Here is a 24,449-nt window from a genome sequence, read left to right on the forward strand (position 1 = left end):
ACATAGTTGCATAACTAATATACAAAGAGAATGATTATACTACCACGAATGAAAATCAAACAAAGAAATTAGTGTAAAAGTCTTTAGCCATCACCACGAATGAAGCTTGATTTGATCCAATAACTGTTCAATGAAAGTTGTTTGTTACAAAAATTTCTTGAGTTCGATTATTTTCAAATGATCGAGATACTGACCAATCAGATCACCTAAAACCAAAAATGAATCTCCTTCCTTAACACATGGGCATCATCGAATTGATGTGCATGTTAACCAATATTATGTGATGGATGAACGGTAGAAATCCACAACCAACGAAGTAGAAAATATAAGATATTATTAAAAACAAATTACTCAATGAAAGATGATTAATAGTTTTCTCTTTTCCACAACTACTCGAACAGGACAACAAACCTGAAAGCACGGCTCCACTGCGCATCAAATTATCCTAGTTGAAGAAAACTAATGATTAATTTAAAGAAAAAAACAAAACTAAATGAAGTTTACACAATAATCCATTATTTAAAACTAGTTTAGAATAGTTGAAATTGGTTTTCTGGTCCACATCGTGAAAAAATTATGCAAATTAAGGAAACGTTTACTGATGTTTTTTTTTTTTGAGGGGAAAAAGATTAATGCATTTCATTATAAAACAAATCATAGATACAAGGTGGTACATCATCAAAAGTTTGGGAGCCAGCGTCTAACAGGGCCACCTTGGCTAACTCGTGAGCAACCCTGTTTGCTTGCCTCCGGCTAAACTCTACCTTCGAGTCATGAAAAGAACTAGTGAACAACTGCCTACAATTAACAGCTATGTTACCTAAATCAGTAATAGTATTGGCTGCTCCATGAAAAGCATCCACAACAATCTTAGAATCTAGGCAGAAGTCAACACCATCCAGACACATCTCTGCTGCCCATTGAATTGCATGATTGAGACCGAGAGCCTCACCAACTTCTACTGCACATATCGGGCTAAACGACAGAGTTTTGGCCTGCAGAATCGCGAATGCACAAACCTATTCCAACTCTGTTAGCAGATGGGGAAAATGCTGCATCAACGTTGCACTTAAACCTTCCTACTGCTGGCCGCTGCCACTGAAGTTCTGTGTTGCTCCTCTCAAAGACAGCAGCAGAATTCTGCAGACTGCCATGGTTTCTGAAACGCTGTGCCAAGTTCCACTCTTCCAGCATGTGTTTGGCGCGCAGTATAACTTGGCCTGTTGAATCATCATGATGCTGCCACAACTTTAAATTACGTCGCTTCCATAAACTCCATAGAATCATCGCCAAAAGACTGCATTGAGAAGCCGGGACTTTCTGTAATAATTGGAAAACAATACTATCAACCGATGCACACTCTGAAACTGCCTGTTGAACAAAGCCCCACAGCTGAACCTCTTGCCAAACTTGACTTGCCTTAGGACACGTGAACAGAATGTGTGTGGAGTCCTCCTCACCTGCATTGCAAATAACACAGTGTGTAGGACATTGTATGCCGCGACTAAGGAGACGCGCCCTCGTGGGGAGACATCCGCGACAAACTCTCCAAACTAGATTCTTAACCTTCGGTGGCGCTTTCAACTTCCATATAGCAGACCAAGTACCAGGCCTATACAAGTGAGCAGCTGTTGTGAAAGCATCTGTGTAAATACGATATGCACTACGCACTGAATATTGACCGTTACGCTCACCACGTTTACTGATGTTTTTTGGAAAAATAAAAAGAAATTTACAAATTTATTGGTTGTTTTTAAAAAATTAATCCCCGTGAACTTAGCTTAGTTGGTAAAGACAATACATAATATATGCAAGGTCCGGGGTTCGAATCCTGGACACCACCTAAAAAAATTTAATATTAATTAGGTAGAATTGCTTTTTTAATAAAAATCAAGTATCAAGTGAGAAGCAGCTTTCAATATATTAAAGATATCTAAATATTTGTCCTCGTGAGATTAGCTCAGTTGGTTGGGACAATGCATAAGGTCCGAGGTTTAAATCCCGGCCACTACCAAAAATTGCTTTTTTAATAAAATAAAAATCAAGTGAGAAGCATCTTTCAATATATTAAAGATATCTAAATATTTGTCCTAGTGAGATTAACTCAGTTGGTTGGGACAATGCATAAGGTCCAGGGTTCAAACCCCGACCACTACCAAAAAAAAAGATATCTAAACTACCTACCAAAGATATCTAAATATTTAAATTTTATGTAATTTTGAGTTAAAAATAAAGTTTTATGGAATTTTTTAACGCTGAAAATCATAAATATCTTTACTCAACACATATTTCTATTAATGGAAATTAGAAACTTGTGGTTACCGTTACAATCTACTAACAATATATAAAAATTGAAGTATAGCGAAATTTCATAATTGTCCTTATTAAAACTCATGATCTCCTTAATTTTAAGTACATAATGGTCATTTTACAAAATTTAATTTATTTGTTTTTAAAAAAATTAATTAAGGATAATACTAACCAATTTCCACATACCTATGAAACTAATTTATTTGTTTTTTAAAAAATTAATTATGGATAACTATAGAACTAATTTATTTATTTTTTAAAAAATTAGTTACGGATAATTACGGATCTACTAATTATATATAAAAATTGAAGTCCAAAAAAATTTCATAGTTGTTCTTATTAAAACTCATGATCTCCTTCATTTTGTGGTCGTCCAACAATTTTTTTTTTTTAGGGAATAATCGTCCAACAAATATTGTGTAGTGTTTTGCATATAAAATAAAAATTTATTTAATAGAACACTACATAGTGTTCATAATGAAAATAATCATGAGTTTTCAATATTTTATCATATTGACTCTCTCATATATGTATATGAAATTTGTTGCAGTACATATAAACATTTAAAATGTGCAACATGAGACGGTGCAAATATTGAAAGGTGTTTTGCATATAAAATAAAAATTTAATTAATAGAAACACTGCATTAATGTTGTTATTTTGAAAATAGTCTTGAGTTTACAAAATTTTATCATATCTACTATCACATATCGATACATAAAAAATTTCTTCTGCATATATAAGAATACAAAATCCTCAATGAGTGCGGTTTAAAGATTTAACGACGTTTTAAATATAAAATAAAAATTATTTAATAGACACACTACATTAATGTTGATATTTTGAAAATAGTCATGAGTTTTCAAAACTTTATCATATCAACTTTCTCATATATGTTCCTTCAAAAAAAAAACTTTCTCATATATGTATATATGAAATTTGTTGCAGTAGATATAAACGTTTAAAACGTGCAACAGGAGAAGGTGTAAATATTGAAGGGTGTTTTGCATATAAAATAATAATTTAATTAATAGAAGCACTGCATTAATGTTGATATTTTGAAAATAGTCTCGAGTTTTCAAAATTTTATCATATCTACTATCACGTATCGGTACATAAAAATTTTCTACTGCATATATAAGAATATAAAATCCTCAATGAGTGCGGTTTAAAGATTTAACGATGTTTCAAATATAAAATAAAAATTATTTAATAGACACACTACATTAATGTTGATATTTTGAAAATAGTCATGAGTTTTCAAAACTTTATCATATCAACTTTCTCATATATGTATATAAAAATTTGTTTATGCAGATATAAACATTTAAAATATTCAACGAGAGACGGTGCAAACATTGAACGATGATTTGCATATAAAATAAAAATTTAATTAATAGAAACACTACATTATTAATGTTGACATTTTGAAAATAGTCACGAGTTTTCAAAATTTTATCATATCAACTATCACATATCGGTACATAAGATTTTTCTTCTGCATATATAAGAATAAAAAATCCTCAATGAGTGTGGTTTATATATTCAATGGTGTTTTAAATATAAAATATAAATTTGTTTAATAGACACTCTACATTAATGTTGATATTTTGAAAATAGTCACGAGTTTTCAAAACTTTATCATATCAACTTTCTCATATATGTATATAAAAATTTGTTTATGCAGATATAAACATTTAAAAACTGCAACGGGAGACGGTGCAAACATTGAACGATATTTTGCATATAAAATAAAAATTTAATTAATAGAAACACTGCATTAATGTTGATATTTCTAAAATAGTCATGAGTTTTCAAAATTTTATCATATCTACAATCACATATCAGTACATAGAAATTTTCTTCTGCATATATAAGAATACAAAATCCTCAATGAGTGCGGTTTAAAGATTTAAAGATGTTACGCAATGTTAAAAATCTAATTATTTAATATCTATAAACATTCTCCAAGATTAAAAATCTAATTATTTTTTATATAATTATAGCAATGTTACGCGACCCGTGCGAAAGCACGGGTCTTTTACTAGTATTAAATAAACCAAAATATTTAAAAGTGACTAAGAGCAAAATGGGATTTCTGCGGAGCTTATGGAGGGTGGATGGACAAACTAAGGAGGTATGTAAAAAAAAAAATCTTAACAATACAAGAGTAACCCATCTTCATGTGAAGAGTGCACAACATAATGATACAAGGTTGGCCCAGTCCATTATTTTTTAGATTCTCTTTTTCCACCTTCCGCCCTTCTTACACATCCTCCAAAAAATTCTAAAAGTACACCCTTGGATTTTCTATTCATATAATCCAAAATGAGTTTTTTCCTAAATTTTTGGTGAAAAATATTTTTTTCACCAATTTAGATTCTAAAATCTAGAAAAGAAAAAAAAAAAAAAGTACTTCAGATTTTATAATTTAAATAACCTTATACACTCTGCTTCGAAACATGTATAGGGGGCGTTCGAATTATAAAATATGAAATTCTTGTTTTTTAGATTATAGAATTCGAACACGCCCTCCTTATGCCAAAAAATATTGGAAAAGCATGTTCAGATTATATAATTCGAATTGTGTCAATACAAAGACTAACCTGTTCGTGACAATAATAGATAGTTTAATAATCATACTAACCATTCTAACCCACTATATTAGTGTGTTTCTTGTGTTTTAGATCATGGAAGTGCACATTTGTAGTTGAAGCAGAAGAAAAAAAATTGGTTTATGGGCAACTGTGATTGTTTCCTTCGAAACTTGCTAGAAAATAAAAAAAAATTCATTGTTTAGACTCGTTTATAATTTTTAAAAATTTTCATATTCTCAGAAAATTCCAAAAAGAAATGCAATACCTTTACTTGATTTTTAGGATTTTTTTAGTCATGTTTTTATATTTTAAAAGTTTTATTTGATAGATTTTGTCCTTTTTCACTAATTTTTTTTTTTTTTTTGTGTTTTTGAGTGCAAAATTTGCAACTGCCAAAGTAGGTGGAGGTTTTAATTGTTGCTTATATACAGGCATGTTTCAGAAAATATAATCTGAATCATATTTTTTTTTGTTCAGATTATATAATCCAAACGAAGACAGAATTGGAATTTTGGAGGGTGTGCAAGAATTTTTTTTATTCAGGTTATATAATCCAAACGAACACAAAATTGGAATTTTGGAAGGTGCGCAAGAAGTAAGTATGGTGAAAAAATAAATTCTCGTTTTTTTAGAGGACCCAAACCATTGTTTGTCACCTTGAATTGGCGCCAATGATTATTAATATATGAAAATAAAATAAAAAAATAAAGACCACTTGGTTTACAATGGGGTGGACATTTTTCTATCCAACCCACAAAGGGTGTAGAAATCCTGATGGTTATTTATAGGATTTGTAAGCAACAGACAAGGTTCAACGAGAAATCACAGTGATATAGATGCCTTGGGAACTGGTAGGTGGGTTGTTTTAACTACCCTTCATACTTCTTGAGCGCCCTTTGCTTTTTCTATTTTACCTCTTTTAAAATTATATATTTCGAAAAGAAAAAAAAACACATTACAGGGTTATATAATCCAAAACATGTCAATATATCCTTTCCCAACCTCCTCCCCACATTTCTTCATTTACGAATTTTGCTCTAAAATACTCCCAGATAGCCCAAAATCCAAAGTTCGTACCAATGTGCCATCTTTGAAGTCAAGTTGCTCGAATACACCACGTTTGAGACCTCTTTCACCACTAAACAAAAGGTTAGATAAACTGGGCATAATACACATACTAAGATTGTAACTGAAGAGGCGGAGAACTCGGATGTAGACATGGTCCCACATTTAGGGAGGATCAGGATATCAATAACTATGTTACTATCCAATGGCAATGTCAAGCAGGGGGTCCAGCCTTGCAACGTTTGGAGCAGATCATTACAGAGGCTCGGGGAGGCATGTTGTACCAATGAATTAGGAGAAGGGCTAGGGGAAGGAAATAAGGTAAGGTTTGTTTCCTATTGCATCTTAATATTGAGAGGAAGAGTAAAACTACACCTGTCGGGACGAGCAACCTTACACCCAAACAAAGGGTTCCGGTTCATATACTGAGACATTGCTCTTTGACCATTCATACTATCTATCTATCTATCTATATAAAATAAAGGAAACCTTTTTATGAAAAGCTAACGGTGGAACATTGTAGAATAAATTTATAAAAGAGAAGAAGAAAATGTAAAAAGGAATGAGAATATGTGAAGGATGGGTGGGTATTTATCAGGGAAACTTGTGAAGAATGACTGCATATAGTGTAACTATCATTAAGTTTTGGTTAAAAAATGTGGTGTGTTGCTCACCAACCTAAATATCACAAGGTCAATGAGTCAGTCTTGCTGACCAAGCCACTATCCACACTCTGAACGGTTTCGGACTATATAATCTAGGGGTGTACATGGGTTGGGTCAATCCAAAAAACTCGGTCAAACCCACCAAAAAAATCCCAAAAGTGGGTTGGGTTGGGTCATTGGGTTGGTATGGTTTTAAAAAATGAAAACCCATAAAAATTAACGGGTTTCGGGTAAAACCAGACCCAACCCAATAAAGCCATTTACCCAATAATACCCACATTTTTATTTTTATTTTCATATGAATGAAGAAGAAATTCAAATGTTTTTGTCATAAATGAAGTCTAATTTTCAAAATCTACACAAGGTATCATCTATATTAAAAATTAAAACATGCTAGAGTTACAAATTAGGATGTTGTACTTTTTTGGTTATTTTGTTGCAAGTATTTTATGATGAAATTCATTATTTGATCTTATCATTTATTATTTTTTGACGCTAAAATATAGTGAAAATATGTTACTATTATGAAACTAAAGAAATAGGAACAAGAATAAAGTAGAGAGAAGTACAAAAGGAGAAAGAAAGTGAAGAGAGATGATTCTATTATTCTCTTGTGATGTACAATTAGGTTACATATGAGCTCTATTTATAGAGAAATACAATGACTTGGGGAACAAGCACCAATGACTTGGGGAGCAAGCACAATATAGCCCAACAAGCTAATAGTATGACCCAATAACCCAATTGCTATATGGACATCCACTTATAATATTCATAACACTCCCCCTTGGATGTCCATCGAGGATATGCCTCATTAAAACCTTACTAAAGAAAAACCCAATGGGAAAAAATTCTAGTGAAGGAAAAAGAGTACAACATCCTTTTGTGTCATATATCTGCCTCATTAAAAACCTTACAAGGAAAACCCAAATGGGATAAAACCATGGTTAAGGGAAAAAGAGTGCAGAACACATTTTTGTCTCCCCCTCATAAAGACAGTTATATATGAGATGAAGAAAGTCAAATAATCTTTTATGCATGTTACTCAGAAGCTTTACTTGATGATGACTTTGTAGAAAGATCTGATTCATCTCCATATTCTTCTCTAAATTAGCAGCTCTTGAGATATCTTCATATTGATTTGTTGAAAGAACCTCCTTTCAAAATTAGAAAACCGCAAGTTTCTTGTATGTGTAAAATCATAATCCTTAATAAAGAACATTCTCCACTTCCTTAATGTGGTGTTAACATTTTCAATCGATTGAGTGATATTGTTCTTTCTCTAAGGTACAAATTGTATGCTTGACTTTGCTGCAATATTTGTATTTACTAATATTGACAAAAATAAAGTACCACGATATATATATATATATATATATATATATATATATATATATATATATATATATATATATATATATATACAATAAGAAAAATACATTAGTGTGCTCACCTGACCAATTCAAGTTCATAATTTTCCTGAAGACGTGATCTTTACTCACATCATGTGACATCACAATCATTCTAGTACATAATCAATTAGATTTGTCCATGTCGACCATTATATAAAATTTTTTAGAATCTCTTCGAGAGTTCTAAAAATATTTATACTATTATCATAAAATCGATTATAACAAATTCATTTCAATATCCTTAAAATGGACAAATGATGTCACCTCATCAATAGTTTTGATTGTGTGTCTTATGCAGATGAAATCCTTCAGGGAGTTTCATATAACCATCACTATTAACTGAGCCACACAAATATATTGTAGCACATTTTTTATATAATTTGAGCCTTTCATGTGCTACCAAACTTAATCAAGTATGAATTCACTTCAAGTGAATATGTCTTTTAAAATTAAATGGTAGACATTTATTGATTCACTTCCAGTTAACATATCAAACTCTCTATATAAGTATTTTACCATTCTAATTCCCTTTTCGCGCGAAAAATCATATATATCCATTTAACTTCACACCTTCAAGTGTGTGGACAACAAGTCCAAAAAAAAATATGCTTTACGAAGCAAGTTTGATTTCACTGGAATTGTCTCTTTCCATTATGTAGATATTTTCTTTATCTATAATCTTTAGTCGACTTTAACACATGATCCTCATTATTACTTATCACATATAGCGCTATATTATATGCAAAAACACGTCAACGTTGACTTCATTTCGGTTCCATCTCATTCCATTGAGATCTTTTATTCATGACATAATTTATTAATATTTCATAACTTTCAGGTACCTGATTCTGGAACTGAAAAAATCAATTATGTCATAAAACTCTTTTTAGAGTTTCTATATCCTTGTTTGGGTTATCTTTCCTTTAAGCTCCTTTTCTTATTCAAAGCTTTTTATATTTGGAACCGATTGATCTATCATGCTCCAGGCACGATTGAGACTCATTTGCAATATTAGATTATCTGATATGGACATCTATTTCGTTTGGAGCATTAGCAGCTGATATTAGATTTGTTTACCTTTGCAAATGAGTTATATCTTGAGGATCAAGACGAGACAATAATATTTCCTTTCAAATAATTTATTTGAACTTCAGGTTCCCAATTTTTAGCTGCTTATCATCTCCCCCTAATATTGGGAAAACTAATCCATCAATTAATAACCAGTCTACTGGGCTGTAAACAAGTTAGCTCAATACAATTAATGATAGATGGATATTTATATCAAATATATTTTCCCAATATTCTTTCAATATTTATCATAATGCATTATATTGGAGCAATTGTGACATACACAACACATCCAAAAATTCTCTTAGATGAGAAATATCAGGTTGATAACCTTAAACCAATGATAAATTAAGGGGAGAACTTACATATAGTAATGTGTTGGCTTGATGCATATCAATATCTCAATATATAAGATTATTGATTCCCAAAATTGAGTTTATAAGGCATGATCTCATAACCAAAATAGAGTTTATAAGGTATGGTCTGATAAGTATCAATCATACAATGGGTAGGGTAAAACCCCGCTTTTATGGGTATGGGCTTGGGTCCGGGTAATTACCCGCAAATTTAGATGGGTATGGGTGCGGGTAAGGGCACTATACTACCCAGCCCCGCAACCCGCATATACATATTTATATAATATAATAAAAAATTTATTTATTTTTGGAATACAATTATTTAATTTATTTAGCTATTTAAGTATAAACCGACACCTAAAAACTAATACGGTAATCGTTTCATTCTTGCCTTCATAAGCTAACGAGCTACATACTTATGATTTAAACTCATTCTTGCCTTCATAAGCTCACGAGCTACAGACTTCTAATTTAAATCAATTTGATGTTTATTTTGGCATACACTTTTTTATATGTATTTTGAATGTTTTTATTTTAATTTTCGAGGAATATTTTGTATGTTTTTTTATTTGGATAAATACTACGATTTCTACTATTTTATGAGTTGCTTTAAAAAAAAATTGGATCATAGTTTTATTTCAATTGTGATATTTTTTATTGTCTTTTTATAATTAAAGTGCGGGTAATGGGTACGGGTATGGGCACTTAGGTGCCCATAGGGTATGGGGAAGGGCACTAAAGTTGTTACCCACGAGGGTACGGGCTCGGGTATGGGCATTTTTTACAAACGCGGGTATGGGGAAAGGTACAATTGTACCCTACCCATTGGGTACCCATTGCCATCCCTAATTCAGATGGAGAAAGAAGTTTTAAAACCTTCTTATGAATTTGCTTGGAGGGCTTTTATCAGTTTATATTAGACCAAATTAAAAAAAATAATAATGGGGTGACATAAATACATTTTTTTGGTCAAGGGACCAAAGTATTATCGCATAGACAAATAATATTAGACGAAATAATTAGATTGAAGTTTTCCGCTAAAACAAGACCATTTACAACCTTTATTAACGACACAATCTCAATGTCTAATTAAGTGGGATTTGACCCTAGTGAGAGATATGCTATGATAATGCATCACGTTCCAGTTATTTGTTAAGCCTTGACTGAACCATGGAATTGTCCATTCACTTTTCTTCTCTTGATCCTCTAGTTTTCTTTTCAGAATGACACGTTTTCTTTTTGCAATCGATATGTCGATATTATTAATCCATTGATTTACATAGAGAAAGCATATAGGGTAGGCAACTAAGGTCATCTTTAATGGAGAGCCTAATCCAGTAATCATTGTTTGCATATTGGAGAGAAAAAAATGGAAGGTCCTTATCCTCGATACGGATACGGGTGCAGGTACGATACGATACGAGTACGCGGATAAGTGAATTTTTTAAAATTTAGGATACATTACGGTTAGGATACGTTAACAAAAATTTATAATAAAACTTATTTGTATGTAAAATACTTGAAGAAAATTAACACTGATTACTCTTTATTATTGTATTATTATAAAAGTTACAATTTTTAAAAAATAATGTTGTAGAAAATACTACGAAGACCTGCAAAATAAAAATAGTGAGATGATTTGATCGCACTGTCCTCAAGGATTTTCCACGTATAGAACGCTAACCTCCCAGGATTTAACAGACCGTTCTCGATAAGTCGAGGATTCAAACTAGCAAGGAATATTATGTAACAGGAAGTGTAACCCAAAAACAATTTTATAAAAGAGTTTGAAAATGTTTTTGTTTCTTTGTACGTGAATTTTTCTTTCTAAAAAGTTTAGTACTTCTTATGTGCTCCAAGCAGTATATATATATATATATATATATATATATATATATATATATATATATATATATATATATATATATATATATATATATAAAGCAATCTTAACATTACCGTTCAGCCAAAATTAAAGAAAAGATTCTGAGAATAAAGACTGTTAAGTGGTGGATTGATGTTTCCTTATTTTTCTCATTGAAGGCATGAAAATAGGTTACACAACAAATGCATACGTTACTGTAACAATGAATTTTCAATTTCATTGTCTTTGACTAAGCCAAAGCCAACCTTCCAAATAGAAATAAACAAACTTTAATGTCAATTGATACACGGTTACTATTTTATTAAAGGGTTTTTCTAACCTGTGCAATCTTGCACAGGATAAGGGGTGATTAATGCACCACTTTATTGGGTTATTCCAAATCTCATTAATGAGTCTTTATTTTAAAAATTGATTTTTTCTTCTTCTCTCTTCAATTAACTATAACACAATTGAATTAATTACTTTTTACTAAAATATTTTTCAATTAAAAATGTGGAACAAAAAATATTTTTGGAAACTTTTGAAATATTAACATAATTTACAACAAATAATACATGTGATCAAAATATATTTTTTTGAAAGTTTTCTTATAAATCATATTACATTTTCATATGTTGGGATATCAAGAGAAACATCATTAAAAGAACTCAAGACAAATTTTATCTAATGTTGATTAACTGAATCACCTCTCTCGCTATGTTCATCCACAAGAAGTATAATTTTAAGTGGTTCATCGAGAAACATTTCTATTGATGCATATATAAAATTGAATCATATACATCTATAATGAATTTTTACAACATTGTCTCACTTTTTTACTCTTCATCTTTTTCTATGATACGTATCTGTGAAGTATCTTAGAAGTAGCCTTGTGTATCTGTGGAGTATCACATAAGTATCCGATAAAATATTTATTAAAAATTAAAATAATTAATTATGATACTTCATAGGTACGTATCCGCGAGTATCCGTGTATTGGTATCCGATACATATCTAATACGGGTACGTCTCCATTTTGGAGTATCCGAGCCTCATATGCCCTTATTGAGTTGAGTAGCTCAAATAATCACACATTTTTTAGAGTTAACACATTTTTAATATTAAAATAAATAAATTTTGTTAAAATGTAATAATATAAAGTTATTTGTGTGATTCATTTATAATTCTTTTTATTTATTTTTTGAAGGATTATAATCCTTTTTATAGATGCTGAGTTTAAGAAATTAAATAAATTATAAATGAATGTTTATACTTGAACCTTTTTTTTTTCAATCAAGTTACGATTAGATTCACATATTTTAAGTATAGAGACACAATTTTTTTTGTTAAGTACTCCCTCCGTTTTTAATTATAAGCAAATTTTGACTTTTAGGTTCATTCAATAAATGATGTATGTGACTATATAGACCACATACATCATTTATCGAATGAACCTAAAATTCAAAATTTGCTTATAATTAAAAACAGATGGAGTAGTTTAGTGGATATAATTCACTTTTTAAAGTGAATAATGGGATGTTCAGAGTTCGAACTCTAACTGATGTATATATCAATGCGTTGTTCCTACCAATTAAACAATGTTCACGCGGACTATGACACATGAATTTATTATCTCTTTGTAAATTTATACTCCATCCGGTCACTATTATAAGCAAATTTTGACTTTTTAGGTTCATTGAATAAATGATATATGTAGTCTATATTGTAAACCATATACATCATTTATTGAATGAATCTAAAAAGTAGAAATTTACTTATAATAGTGACCGGAGGAAGTATATATATATATATATATATCCTACGTTGATGTCTTTCCACTATCAAATATTGCACCTCAAAATTTGTAGGTACCAAGCAAGGGAATAAACACATCAAGACACACACGTGACATACCACACGGTATGAATTTGGTCTCAGAGTCACATGTGGTGGGACGCATGCCGGTGTGCTATAGTGTGACACTTTCCTTTCCACTATCAAATTCTTCCCACTCTTTCCTTCAACAAACTTAGTGGTCTTGTTACCTTACCATATTTCTTATCCATATCCCATAGAGTATTGAATCTTTATTTCATGCATGGTTTTGCCAGCCATCCTGATCGGCAGGAAATCAAATTTGTACATATAAGTTCAAAAATATATATCATAGATAAGTAAGTGTATACAAATATTTGTAGGAGAATGTTAACCATTGCTCTTGGGGCATTGGTTAAAGTATTAAAATAAGTAAGTTTGTATCGAAAAGTTGTGTCATTATTGCTAAGAAAACAAGTAAAGACTTATATTTCCAAGATAAAATTTCTATTAATGGAATCCTTAACCATTGCCCTTAAGACACTAGTTAGCAAGACTCGTATTTGTATTATCATTTCCATGTTGTCCCTTATATATGGTTCGTATACATGCCAATGTGGGGTTGACTATTTATCATCATCTCCTCAAATTTTCTGTCCATTTCAACGCACTACATTTGACTTTGGATATTATATTATTCAAATAATCTCTATGTCAATTGGTTCTGGTTTATTGGAAAATATTCTAATAATCTGAAATTCAGTCGAAAAATCGATAAAGTCTGATAAACAACTATTTTAATTAGGACTCGAATTCAAATAATCCAGAACAATTCATTTTTGATCGTATTCCGTTAATTACATGACACTTGGTTAACAAATTGACTTCTTTGTTCCTTAAAAAAAAAAAAATTGACTTCTTTGTGAAAAGGTAAATGAATTTTTTTTCCATTGGTTTTAGGCATTATGGTTTTTTTTTTTTTTTACCATAACCCACATGTCGTGTTCCGTTCCTTCTACTATGATGTAGTTTATGCCCCGAGTCCTCCACTTCCAAAAATAAATAAGTGCTTCACATAAATGTCAGAAAACGCAAGAGGAATTAAGCCACTTAATTGACATTGACATACCACTCAATAGGTTTAGTGACATTGGAGTCCCTAGTTATTTTTTTGAGTACAAAATCCCTAGCTACTTCTTTTTTTAAGGGGCCTAGCTACTTGGACATTGTTTCTACTCCTCATATTCAACAAGTATAAGTATTATCATTAATTTTGAGTAAAAAAATATTACTCCTATATTAATGTTTTGGGTTTAATTTACTCAGAGAACGAACAGATATGATATTGGGCCCTCCAATGCGTCCCGATCTAATTTGCCAATGAAATTTGTAAAAAATTTGCTTTTTTGGCCTCCACAACCATTTGATACATAACTATGGAGCAGTAGTTTTTGTATAAAAGTCGTTCATTAGATAACAATGGAACATTGTTTCTTAGGATTTGTGAGCAATTAAGTGGAAGGAAACAGCCATTAATTTGTAAGCGATATCATGAGTACTAGTAGTATTATTTTATGGGAAATGTTAACCGGTGTCCCCGAGGTACTAGTTAAGAATGCTAAAAAAAGAAATCTTGTTTTACCAATCATATTGTAGGAAATGAATAGCACCAATTAATATTAAACAGAGTTGGAAACTTCGTATCATTAAAAAAAGTTTTACCAATCACATTGGTACAATTAATAGCACCAAGCAATAAGGTTGATGGTAGGAAATGAATTTGTGATAACACAGGCAGGTTTACCGTTACATCTTGTTACATTTTCCTTCAATCACATACACCCTCCGTTTCAAAATATAAGCAAAATTCACTTTTTAGGTTCATTCATTTAATGATGTATATGGTCCATATTATGAACCACATTCATCATTAAATGAATGAACCTAAAAAAGAAATTTTGCTTATATCTTGAAACGGAGGGAGTAGGCTATAAGATCGATTGAATCCCAATGTGGTGGGAACTTTAGTCAAATTATAGACGAATGGTCTACCATCAAATGATGCTACAATTGGATGAGATTTAATGAAGGATAAAAGATGAAGGAGTTGCTTATGAAAAGTAGGATAGTCGGAGAAATATATTGTACTTTTGCTTTGATAATCTTATAAATTCGGATTGCACTTCCACACCATGTGTGCTAGGGCAAGATAGTGCATATTTGCATTCGACATTATGAGATGTGAATGAGCAATGTTCCGTTAGAACAGCGACGGATCCAAGAATTTTGAATAGTGGGAACACTTTATATATAAATTTGTAGCACCTGTGAACATATTTTAGTTGATAGAGACATTATGACATGAATTTTTCGTTACTAGGCTACTTGACCGAAAAAAGAAATATAAATCATAATTGTCCTTTATAATTGTTGATATTTTCAAAAACATTAAATGATTTGTGATAATTTTATTTCATAATAACAAGTTATTGTTTTTTATTTTTAGAAACATGAAGGTTGTGTTGTTACTTGTTGTGTCAAGTGATTGTATATGTGGACCAAAAGAGAAAAGATTTGTAATATGTGTAGGCTATATTATACTACTAAAAAATAAGAACTTAAGAACTTAGTGCAGGCACAAGCCTACATAGCTTGCCACCTGCATCCGTCCCTGCTTTAGAATATGTTTAAAAGTTGAATTTGTGATGGTTTAGAGGGCTACGTATATATTTTGATGTATATTTTATATTAAAAAAAAATAAAGAACAAGATGATACACAGACACATCCAATGATGTAATATCATATGTTTAAAAAGAATTCCTCCAAAGCAGTATGATATAACCATGTGAGCATAATCAGTTGGTAGGGACAATACATTGTTATAAGTAAGGGTCAGAGTTCAAACCTCGGACATCCCACTTATTCACTTTAAAGAGTAAATTCTAGTCACTAGACTATTTTTGTAGCTTAATTTTTTGTATGTTATTTTTTTTTTTAAAAAAAATACCAAATATATATAGGCCTAGACTTACAAAGCTCTACCCTAAAAAACCCTTCAACTTTCATATTGAAGCTTATAATTAATAAACCTAAATACAATTTTGATCTCCTTATTTTACTAAATCGGCAATTTTAATACCCTTATTTTTTTCTCATAATTTTGATCCCGCATACTTGTTGTACCCTTCAATTTGGATGATGTCGCAATTAGTTAAATGATGTTAACATGTCCACTATTAATGACCTGTCAATTAGTTTAATGTGATCATTTAATTATGTGTCACGTCATCCAAATTGAAGTTTATTTTTAGCAAATTAATAAAATGATTTAAATATAATAATAGTTTGGATATTTGATTACATCTTCTCTCCACTTTCTTTGTAAGGTACCATGATATTTATACGAAACTTTCATCATATTTAATAGGAATCTAACCATTACCATATATTTAAGGTGTCTAGATTTTATATTACGGATCAATCTATTATTGATGTTTTCTTTAAGGGTCATGCTAACTTGAGTTTTTTTTGAAGGATCGCTAACTTGAGTTAGCATTTCCTTTTTTAAATGGAGATTAATTAAACATTTTAAATAAGAGTATTAAGGCTTTTTTTAATGAAAAGTATTAAACCATTTAAGAGGAGATGGGTTACAAACGAGTGATCTGTCACTACTTGAGCCATTATTATACTTTAAATGCTGTCGGCATAACACAAAAGCCTATGTCCCTCATTAATAAAAGTAGAACGTGTGGACTTTTTCTACTCCGCTATCAAATCTAGAGCCCATTCTCATGCCCCTTTGACATTTTCTCAAGTCAACCTCCTAAAACACTTACCGCTAGTAGTACTAAAAAAACACCTTCACAATAAAAAATAAAAAATAAAAATCTTTTGCTTACATTACAAATATAAAGGCTTTTTAATTAAGGGTTAATAATGTTTAAGGTCCTACAAATAAGCGAGCTTCTAACATTAGTCCTTATTTAAATTTTATTAAATTTTTCATCCCCAACGTTTTTTTCCGTTTGTAAGTTTGGTCCTTGCAGTCAAACTGTGTTGACTAGGCTAACAGAATGCTGACCCAGACATGCCACATGGACATTTCAAGTGACATGGCTGCCATGTGGTAAATGACATCATATGTTTTTGGTCCCTATAAAATTAGAATTTTTAAGTTTAGTCCTTACTTAATTTTAATAGTGTTTTTAGTCCATATAAAAAAATTATGCACTCAGTTTTAGTCCCTACCAAATCTAAATTTGTTCAATTATACTTAAACTTTTAAGATTTTGAACAATTTTTTGCACATGTGTTAATAACATTACAAAAAGTTCATCTGCCAAAAATTATCTCAAAATTTTATTTCTACGTCCAGATTTTTGTTACTTTTATTTTGAACTTTTGTCTTTTAAGAAAATTCATATTTAATTTATTTCATGTTAAAAAATTTTAAATTTTAGTAAACGAACCTTTTGTAATGTTCTAAACTTGTATCAAAAAAATCGTTGAAAAATTTAAGAGTTTAAGAATAGTTACAAATTTTCCCATAATTTTTTGTCAAAGCCTATCACTCTCCTTCATTCCTTTTTATTCTTCCAGATCCATAAAATATTTCACCCTATAAATATTTCTGGCCATTCCCTGAATTTGTCCGAAAAAAACACCAGATATGTGTTACTGTTTCTCTTTGTTACTACGCTATCTTCAATCATCTTCTCTCCCACCCTTTGTTTCCCAATCCGAACCTTGAAAGTCGACTGGTTTCGCTTCTCTCTCGAAAAGGTTGTTGCTGGATTTTTCAGTGGTGGAGATTGTTGAATTTTTGTGTGTTGAAATTGATGTGTGATTAAGTTGTTGAAATTGATGTCTTAGATGAATTTGCAAGCAAAGGTTAGAAGAGCGTCGCCGGTGTGAACGAGGTGGTGAAAAAAGTTGGAGGAGAGAGTTTGAATTTTTCACCACCTCGTTCACGCCCGCGACGCTATTCTAAAAACTCTTCTAAAATTTTGAGATAATTTTTTGCAGATGAACTTTTCGTAATGTTCTTAACACTTGTGCAAAAAATTGTTCAAAATCTTAAAAGTTTAAGCATAATTAAACAAATTTAGATTTAGTAGGGACTAAAACTAAGTGCATAATTTTTTTATGTGGACTAAAAACACTATTAAAATTAAGTAAAGACTAAACTTAAAATGTCCAAATTTTATAGGGACCAAAAACAAATGATGTCATTTACCACATGGCAGCCATGTCACTTGAAATGTCCATGTGGCATGTCTGAGTCAGCATTCTGTTAGCCTAATGAGAACAGTTTGACGGCAAGGACCAAATTTACAAACGGAAAAAAACGTTGGGATGAAAAATTTAATAAAATTTTGGCTTAAATATGCCTTTAGCCCCTGCACTTTCATCAGATTTTGGCATTGATCCTTGCACTTTTTTTTGTTTGGAATTGATCCTTGCACTTTGTAAAAATATTGGTACTGGTCCATCTGTTAACTTTCTGTTAAAAAAAACACAAAACTATTGGTATTGGTCCCTGCACTTTGTAAAAATATTGGTATTGGTCCCTGCACTATGTAAAAATATTGGTATTGGTGCCACATGGCATGAAATGATTGGGCCACGTGACACTCGGTTAGTTTTGTGTTTTTTTTATTAGAAAGTTAACTGAGGGACCAATGCCAATATTTTTACAAGTGCAGGGACCAATGTCAAACAAAAAAAAAGTGCAGGGACCAATGCCAAAATCTGATGAAAGTGCAAGGACCAATGACACATTTAAACCTAAAATTTTTAAATAGGGACCAATGTTGGAAGCTCGCTTATTTGTAGGGACCTTAAACATAATTAACCCTTTAATTAAATCATTATTTCTAAATAAATTGATTAATTTAGTTGCAAATATTAAAAAGAAAATGCTAACTTGTGTCATAAGAGAATAGTTAGCATGATCCATATTAAAATAATATTTAAGTTATATTAAGCATCTAAAAGTAACAACTTGTTTGATTTGTATTTCCAAAACAAAATTTCTTTTTGTGGATCCCTTAAACAATGTTCTTAAGACACATGTTAACAAAACTCGTATTCAAATTACCCTCATATTTAAAATATTAGCAATTATCAAAAACTTTCTTAATTTCTCTAAAAAAAGTTCTATATTAAGGATGAAGGTAGTATCAATTTTTCTTCTTAAAACATTATTCACAAAAATAACAAAACAAAAAAGCAATAAAGTTAGCATAGAGATGCCAAAATGCCAGCCATGCTCTCTCTCTCTCTCTCTCTCTCTCTCTCTCTCTCTCTCTCTCTCTCTCTCTCTCTCTCTCTCTCTCTCTCTCTCTCTCTCTCTCTCTCTCTCTCTCTCTCTCTCTCTCTCTCTCTCTCTCAACCTTTCTCTCTCAACCTTGACCTTGTAAAAAACGCCCACTTTTCTCTCTCTATATAAACAAAGTCCATTCCCACTTATTGTACCCTATAATATTATACCCCTCTCTCTTTACCTTATCAAAAGTCAGCGCCTTCTTTTGTCTTTCTCCAAAAGAGAAACAACAACCTCAGACATTGTTACAGACTTTGTCCCTTTACCTATGGAAGAAGATTGGGATCTCCATGCGGTGGTTAGAGGTTGCTCCACCACTTCAACCACCACACCTACATCCTCTGTTTCTTCTTCCTCTGTTTTTCCCCTGCAACCTGAACCTTCTTGTGGCTACTCTTCTATCTTTGGTAGTGAACAAAAACCTCAAATTTTGTCACTTTCTTGTTCTACACACCCTTTTGAAGCTAGAAACTCCATTGAAGAGTTGCATGAACTTTGCAAACCTTTCTTTTCAAGATCATCACAGCCTCTTTCTTTGCAAACTTCTCCTTTGTTTTCTTCATTCTCTTATTCCTCTGCTTCACCCAAATTAGCTCAAACACAAGAGAAACAACAACTTCAAAGTAGTAAACATTCACACCAAGGTGGTTCTCTCACCAACCCAAGATCAAAAAGAAGGTAAATATTAAATTTTTAGTTTGATTTTGATTTAAACATAAGATTTTGAATTGACCCATGTAATAAAAATCAAGTCTTTTTGTTATTAAATATTTTGTATAATTTTTATTAAATTCTTGCTTTATTTTTTCTTTATAGGAAAAATCAACTTAAGAAAGTTTGTCAAGTACCAGTTGAGAGTCTCTCTTCAGATATATGGGCATGGAGAAAATATGGGCAAAAACCTATAAAAGGGTCACCATATCCAAGGTAAAAATTCAATTTTTTTCACTTGCAAATTTTGCTCAACAAAAGAAAAATTTGAAGTAATTTTATTAAATTTTTTCTAATTTTGTTTTGTGATTTATAGGGGCTATTATAGATGTAGCAGTTCAAAAGGGTGTTTAGCAAGAAAACAAGTTGAAAGAAACAGAACAGATCCAACAATGTTCATAGTAACATATACATGTGAACACAATCACCCTGCTCCTACACACAAAAACTCTCTTGCTGGTTCAACAAGGCAGAAGCCATTAACACCACCTCAAGCTGAAACCAACAAAGATCCTACAAAACCCTCTTCTCCTACAACCTCAGGAGGTGAAGAAGAGGTTCAAACTCAAGGAGAAAAGTCAGAAAGTAGAGAAGAAAAGGAAGATTCTTTGATGGATGACGAAGAAGGAGATGAATTTGGTTTATCTGATGTTGTTTTAAGTGATGATTTCTTTGAGAGTTTAGATGAATTTGGTTTCACAGATCCATTTTCTTCTGCTATTGCAATTCCTAATTGGGTGGCTAATAGTGCTGCTGCTGCTACAGCTGCTGGTGGTAGCTGATTTGTTTTGCATAAGTTACTGTTTCTTTGCTTTTTCATTGAAGAGAATAGGAACTTTTTGTTTTTGTTACTCCTTTTTGTTTGTAGAGAAAATGGAACATTTTGGAGGAATCTTTGCTGACAATGGAAGTGTAGTATAGTAGGGAGGAACTAGTAGGAATATAGCATAGATTAGCATTACTTGTTTATGCTAATCTTGTTAAATTTGATTGGATGATCATTAGGCATTTATTAATACTTACATACCTTGGTAATGTAAAGTCATTTTATTTTATTTTAGAATCTTTTGTTTGGCTAAGATTTTGTTGAGGCAACACAACTTCACAAGAATACAAAATTTGCTTTTTTAAGGTTTGTCTTAAATTTTTAAGTGCAATTTGACTCTATAAAACAATCTTGCACATTGAAGATTGATCAAGCTTTATTAATTGAACTCGGAGTTCTTGCAATCAAGGGATCAATGTATTCTCTTAAATTACCATATACTAGATGTGTAACAAAAAAATTACCATATTGGTGACCGTTGTATTGAGATTGGACAATTCATGTTAAAAGTTTAAAATTTTATATTTTAAAAAATAAAAATATGTATTAAATTTAGACGGTCCAAACAGTCACCGATATTGTGACCATACGAATGCGTGCGAATTTTTTGTCAAAAAAGAAAAGAAATGAACGAGCGCGATTTCTCGTTGAAATGAATCCAAATTCTTACTCGTTTTCTCTTCTCTCCAATAAATGGTCGAGATTTTAGTAAATTCTTATCTCACATGAGATGATCCATTCATTTATAGGAATGAATTCTCTCAATTTTTTTCATGATCTCTATCTTTAAAATTCTTTTTTTTCCTTTTCAAAATTATGTTTTTCTCTCGTTTTTAATGAATGTTGGAGATTTCAATGGATCCTCGTCTCACATGAGAGGATCCATTCCTTTACTTAGATATATCTCCAGTTAATATGACATTTGACTTTTCTTGATATATTTTATTCATTTTCTTGGTAGAGTGTATGTGACTTTGTCGTTAAACTCTTTGATAAAAGAAATTGTGCTTCCTAATGACAAATGTCCCACATTTATATATCATATTTTCCTTGGATAGGTTACATATGGCATGTTAAAAAAGATTAACACTTAACCTTAACCAGAATTTAAAATCTTAAAGATGTTTAAATTGAGTTGGGATATAAATTAGCAAAGCACTTTGGTTTACATTTTTTATTTTGCAATGATTAATATTTCATGACTATGATATAAAGGTTCCATTCCATTCCTTTGTTGTTTATTGGGTATTTATTCCAATAGTACTATGCACGATTACAAATAGTAGTGAACCATTTTGGGGACCCAAGAAGGGTTAAGGTAATGAAAAGAATTAGATTCCATGGTCCATATTCATTCTGGCTCTTTTCAATATATACTTTGTTCTGTTAGAAGAAAAGTATTTCACGTCTATCCCATGTCTTCCCAAGAAAGAGACACGATGGTTTGAAGTTAACAAGTCAGTCTCAACAATTAGTGGATGTGCTATTTGCCTGGCTCCAAATAAACAAGAATAATGCATATTTCATGCCTAGTGGAATGAGTCAATTAATATGCAAACTTATCTTTGCTGAAAATAAAATAAAAATTTAATTGAGAGATGTGTGTGCATACCATCTTTTACAGTAAGGATAAGTCACATGATTCATCTTAAAGAGATATAAATTGGCAATTATTATCCATAGAAATTATTCATTTCACACAATTTGATCAATTTTGATTATATGATTAAAACAATGATTTTTTTGAGGAGCTAGTGACGGAAAAATGTTCTCACAAGTTGATTTTTATTTTTGAGAGTTCACAAGTTGATTGCTGATCATTGATCACCGAGCATTTTTGCAGATGGTAAACCAGCTGTGAGAGTTGGACCTCCGTTAATACAATGTTCATACAACTGAAACTTAACTTTATATCATCAATGTGTTGGGTTTGGTTTGTGCAAATGGGACGCTTCTAGAAATTTAATAAGGTCAAAGACGATGTGGTCTAAACCTGTGTGTTCGTCGGAGGTTGGTAAAGCGCTGGGACTTCAACATGCTGTCCAATGAGTGCATGAACTACAACTTATATAAATGTGGATGTTGAGATAGATGCAAAGAAAGTTGAAGATTATTTCAATAGAGGTAGCACTGATGTTTCCAAATTTAGAGCAATTATAGATGATTGTAGGAGAAGTCGTAACTCTTATTTTGAAAACTCTAAGGGTGAAGTTTAGTCGGAGACAATCAAATGACCACTTTTCTAGCTAGTCTCTATATTTTTAATGATGTACCCTTTTGTATCTCGACATTGATTTTTAATGAAAAGAGTATTATTGTACTTAATTCTTTAAAAAAAGAGAGTATAAGGAATAGAATGATGCATCTTTCCCTAATGCTTCATGTCTGATGAGATCGATTGGGAAAATCTTATTGATTGGGACATTCCACATTGTGCGACTCTAAAATGTTAAGGTACTTGAAATCTTGTTGATTAAAATCATGACAAACAACAGTCCAATAACAAAATAACGGATTTGGATAACACGTAGTTAGTGTGTTGTGTTGTTGTTGTCAATTTCAATCATTCGATCTTGAATCAATGGTAAAGATTGTTTTATAATAATTTAGTGAAACCCCTAAAAAAAATAGTGAAAGTGTAATGTGAAATGACTAATCTTAAAGTGTAAGAGTGGGATCTTTTGACGGTAAAGGGGAAAAAAAATATAATGCATAATGCAATTTTTATTTTTAAGAATTTTAAACAGAATCATTTAATTGCCTTTTAGAAATCAACATCGAAGTTGTACCCAATCCAGCACTCTATTTAAAAAGCTAGAGAGAATTACTTTTCTTTTCTTTATTTTTTCGATAGAAAGAGGGAATTACTTTTCAAAAAAGAGAATTTCATCATCACATTTTAAAATAATGTAATCCCAAGTTTTAGTGTGAAATGTTGGGAATTCCGTCAATTATGGGGCAAGAACATTCTTATCACTCATCATCATGTCTAAGTTGGCGGAAAGTTTATGCTTTTAGAAAACACAATTTTTTTTTCTTACAAGAAAAACACAGTTGCTTAATTAATATGAGATGAGATATATGATGTGATACATGTAAATATTTGAATGCAAGTATGTAGTTACTAATGGTAGTGCTTATGTGTTGGCAATGTCATTTATTTTTCAAACTCCTCCCAGTACCTTTCATTATTCACTTGATTATATTTTGAATTTTCTTGATAATAATTTAACATAACTTCATTTGAGTAATAAAAAAAAGAAAGAAAAGGTATGTAGTTACTAGTTTGATTTCTACTCAAGCCATATTGAAAAGCAAAACAAACAAAAAAATAACCATAGAGGATATTTGTCACTACTGTTTTCACGTCATTTGGATGGTCTGTATTTGTGTCATTTGGAAGAAGCATAATTCTCAAGTTTTTTCGTTA

At 31.2% G+C, this 24,449-nt stretch overlaps 2 protein-coding genes across 2 annotated transcripts; one reads left to right on the forward strand and one right to left on the reverse strand.

Moving 5' to 3' along the window:
* Positions 1 to 629: 629 nt before the first annotated feature.
* Positions 630 to 1,591, reverse strand: LOC146908819 (uncharacterized). Its single transcript, XM_085729309.1, has 3 exons — positions 1,567 to 1,591; positions 1,020 to 1,460; positions 630 to 961 (listed from the first exon to the last, which is right to left on the reverse strand). The coding sequence occupies exons 1-3, from the start codon at positions 1,589 to 1,591 to the stop codon at positions 630 to 632; spliced, it is 798 nt and encodes a 265-aa protein (XP_085585435.1).
* An 18,041-nt stretch (positions 1,592 to 19,632) lies between these two features.
* WRKY22 (WRKY family transcription factor) lies at positions 19,633 to 21,264 on the forward strand. Its single transcript, XM_085726623.1, has 3 exons — positions 19,633 to 20,160; positions 20,299 to 20,409; positions 20,510 to 21,264. Exons 1-3 carry the CDS (start codon positions 19,751 to 19,753, stop codon positions 20,973 to 20,975), a joined length of 987 nt encoding a protein of 328 aa, XP_085582749.1. The 5' UTR covers positions 19,633 to 19,750; the 3' UTR covers positions 20,976 to 21,264.
* The last annotated feature ends 3,185 nt before the right edge of the window (positions 21,265 to 24,449 follow it).

This window comes from Medicago sativa, chromosome 7 (genome assembly GCF_051527215.1).
Source record: "Medicago sativa cultivar Bolivia chromosome 7, Bolivia_mono, whole genome shotgun sequence".
Taxonomy (NCBI): domain Eukaryota; kingdom Viridiplantae; phylum Streptophyta; class Magnoliopsida; order Fabales; family Fabaceae; genus Medicago; species Medicago sativa.

Excerpts from the sequence above, each read along its gene's own strand:
- LOC146908819 (XM_085729309.1), bottom strand. The coding sequence starts at position 1,591 with ATGGAAGTTGAAAGCGCCACCGAAG. Across the intron at positions 1,461-1,566 it reads AGTTGAAAGCGCCACCGAAG|GTGAGGAGGACTCCACACAC; the intron begins GTTAAGAATCTA and ends TTTGCAATGCAG. Across the intron at positions 962-1,019 it reads TGCTAACAGAGTTGGAATAG|TAGAAGTTGGTGAGGCTCTC; the intron begins GTTTGTGCATTC and ends CGATATGTGCAG.
- WRKY22 (XM_085726623.1), top strand. The coding sequence starts at position 19,751 with ATGGAAGAAGATTGGGATCTCCATGCGGTGGTTAGAGGTTGCTCCACC. Across the intron at positions 20,161-20,298 it reads AACCCAAGATCAAAAAGAAG|GAAAAATCAACTTAAGAAAG; the intron begins GTAAATATTAAA and ends TTTTCTTTATAG. Across the intron at positions 20,410-20,509 it reads AAAGGGTCACCATATCCAAG|GGGCTATTATAGATGTAGCA; the intron begins GTAAAAATTCAA and ends TGTGATTTATAG.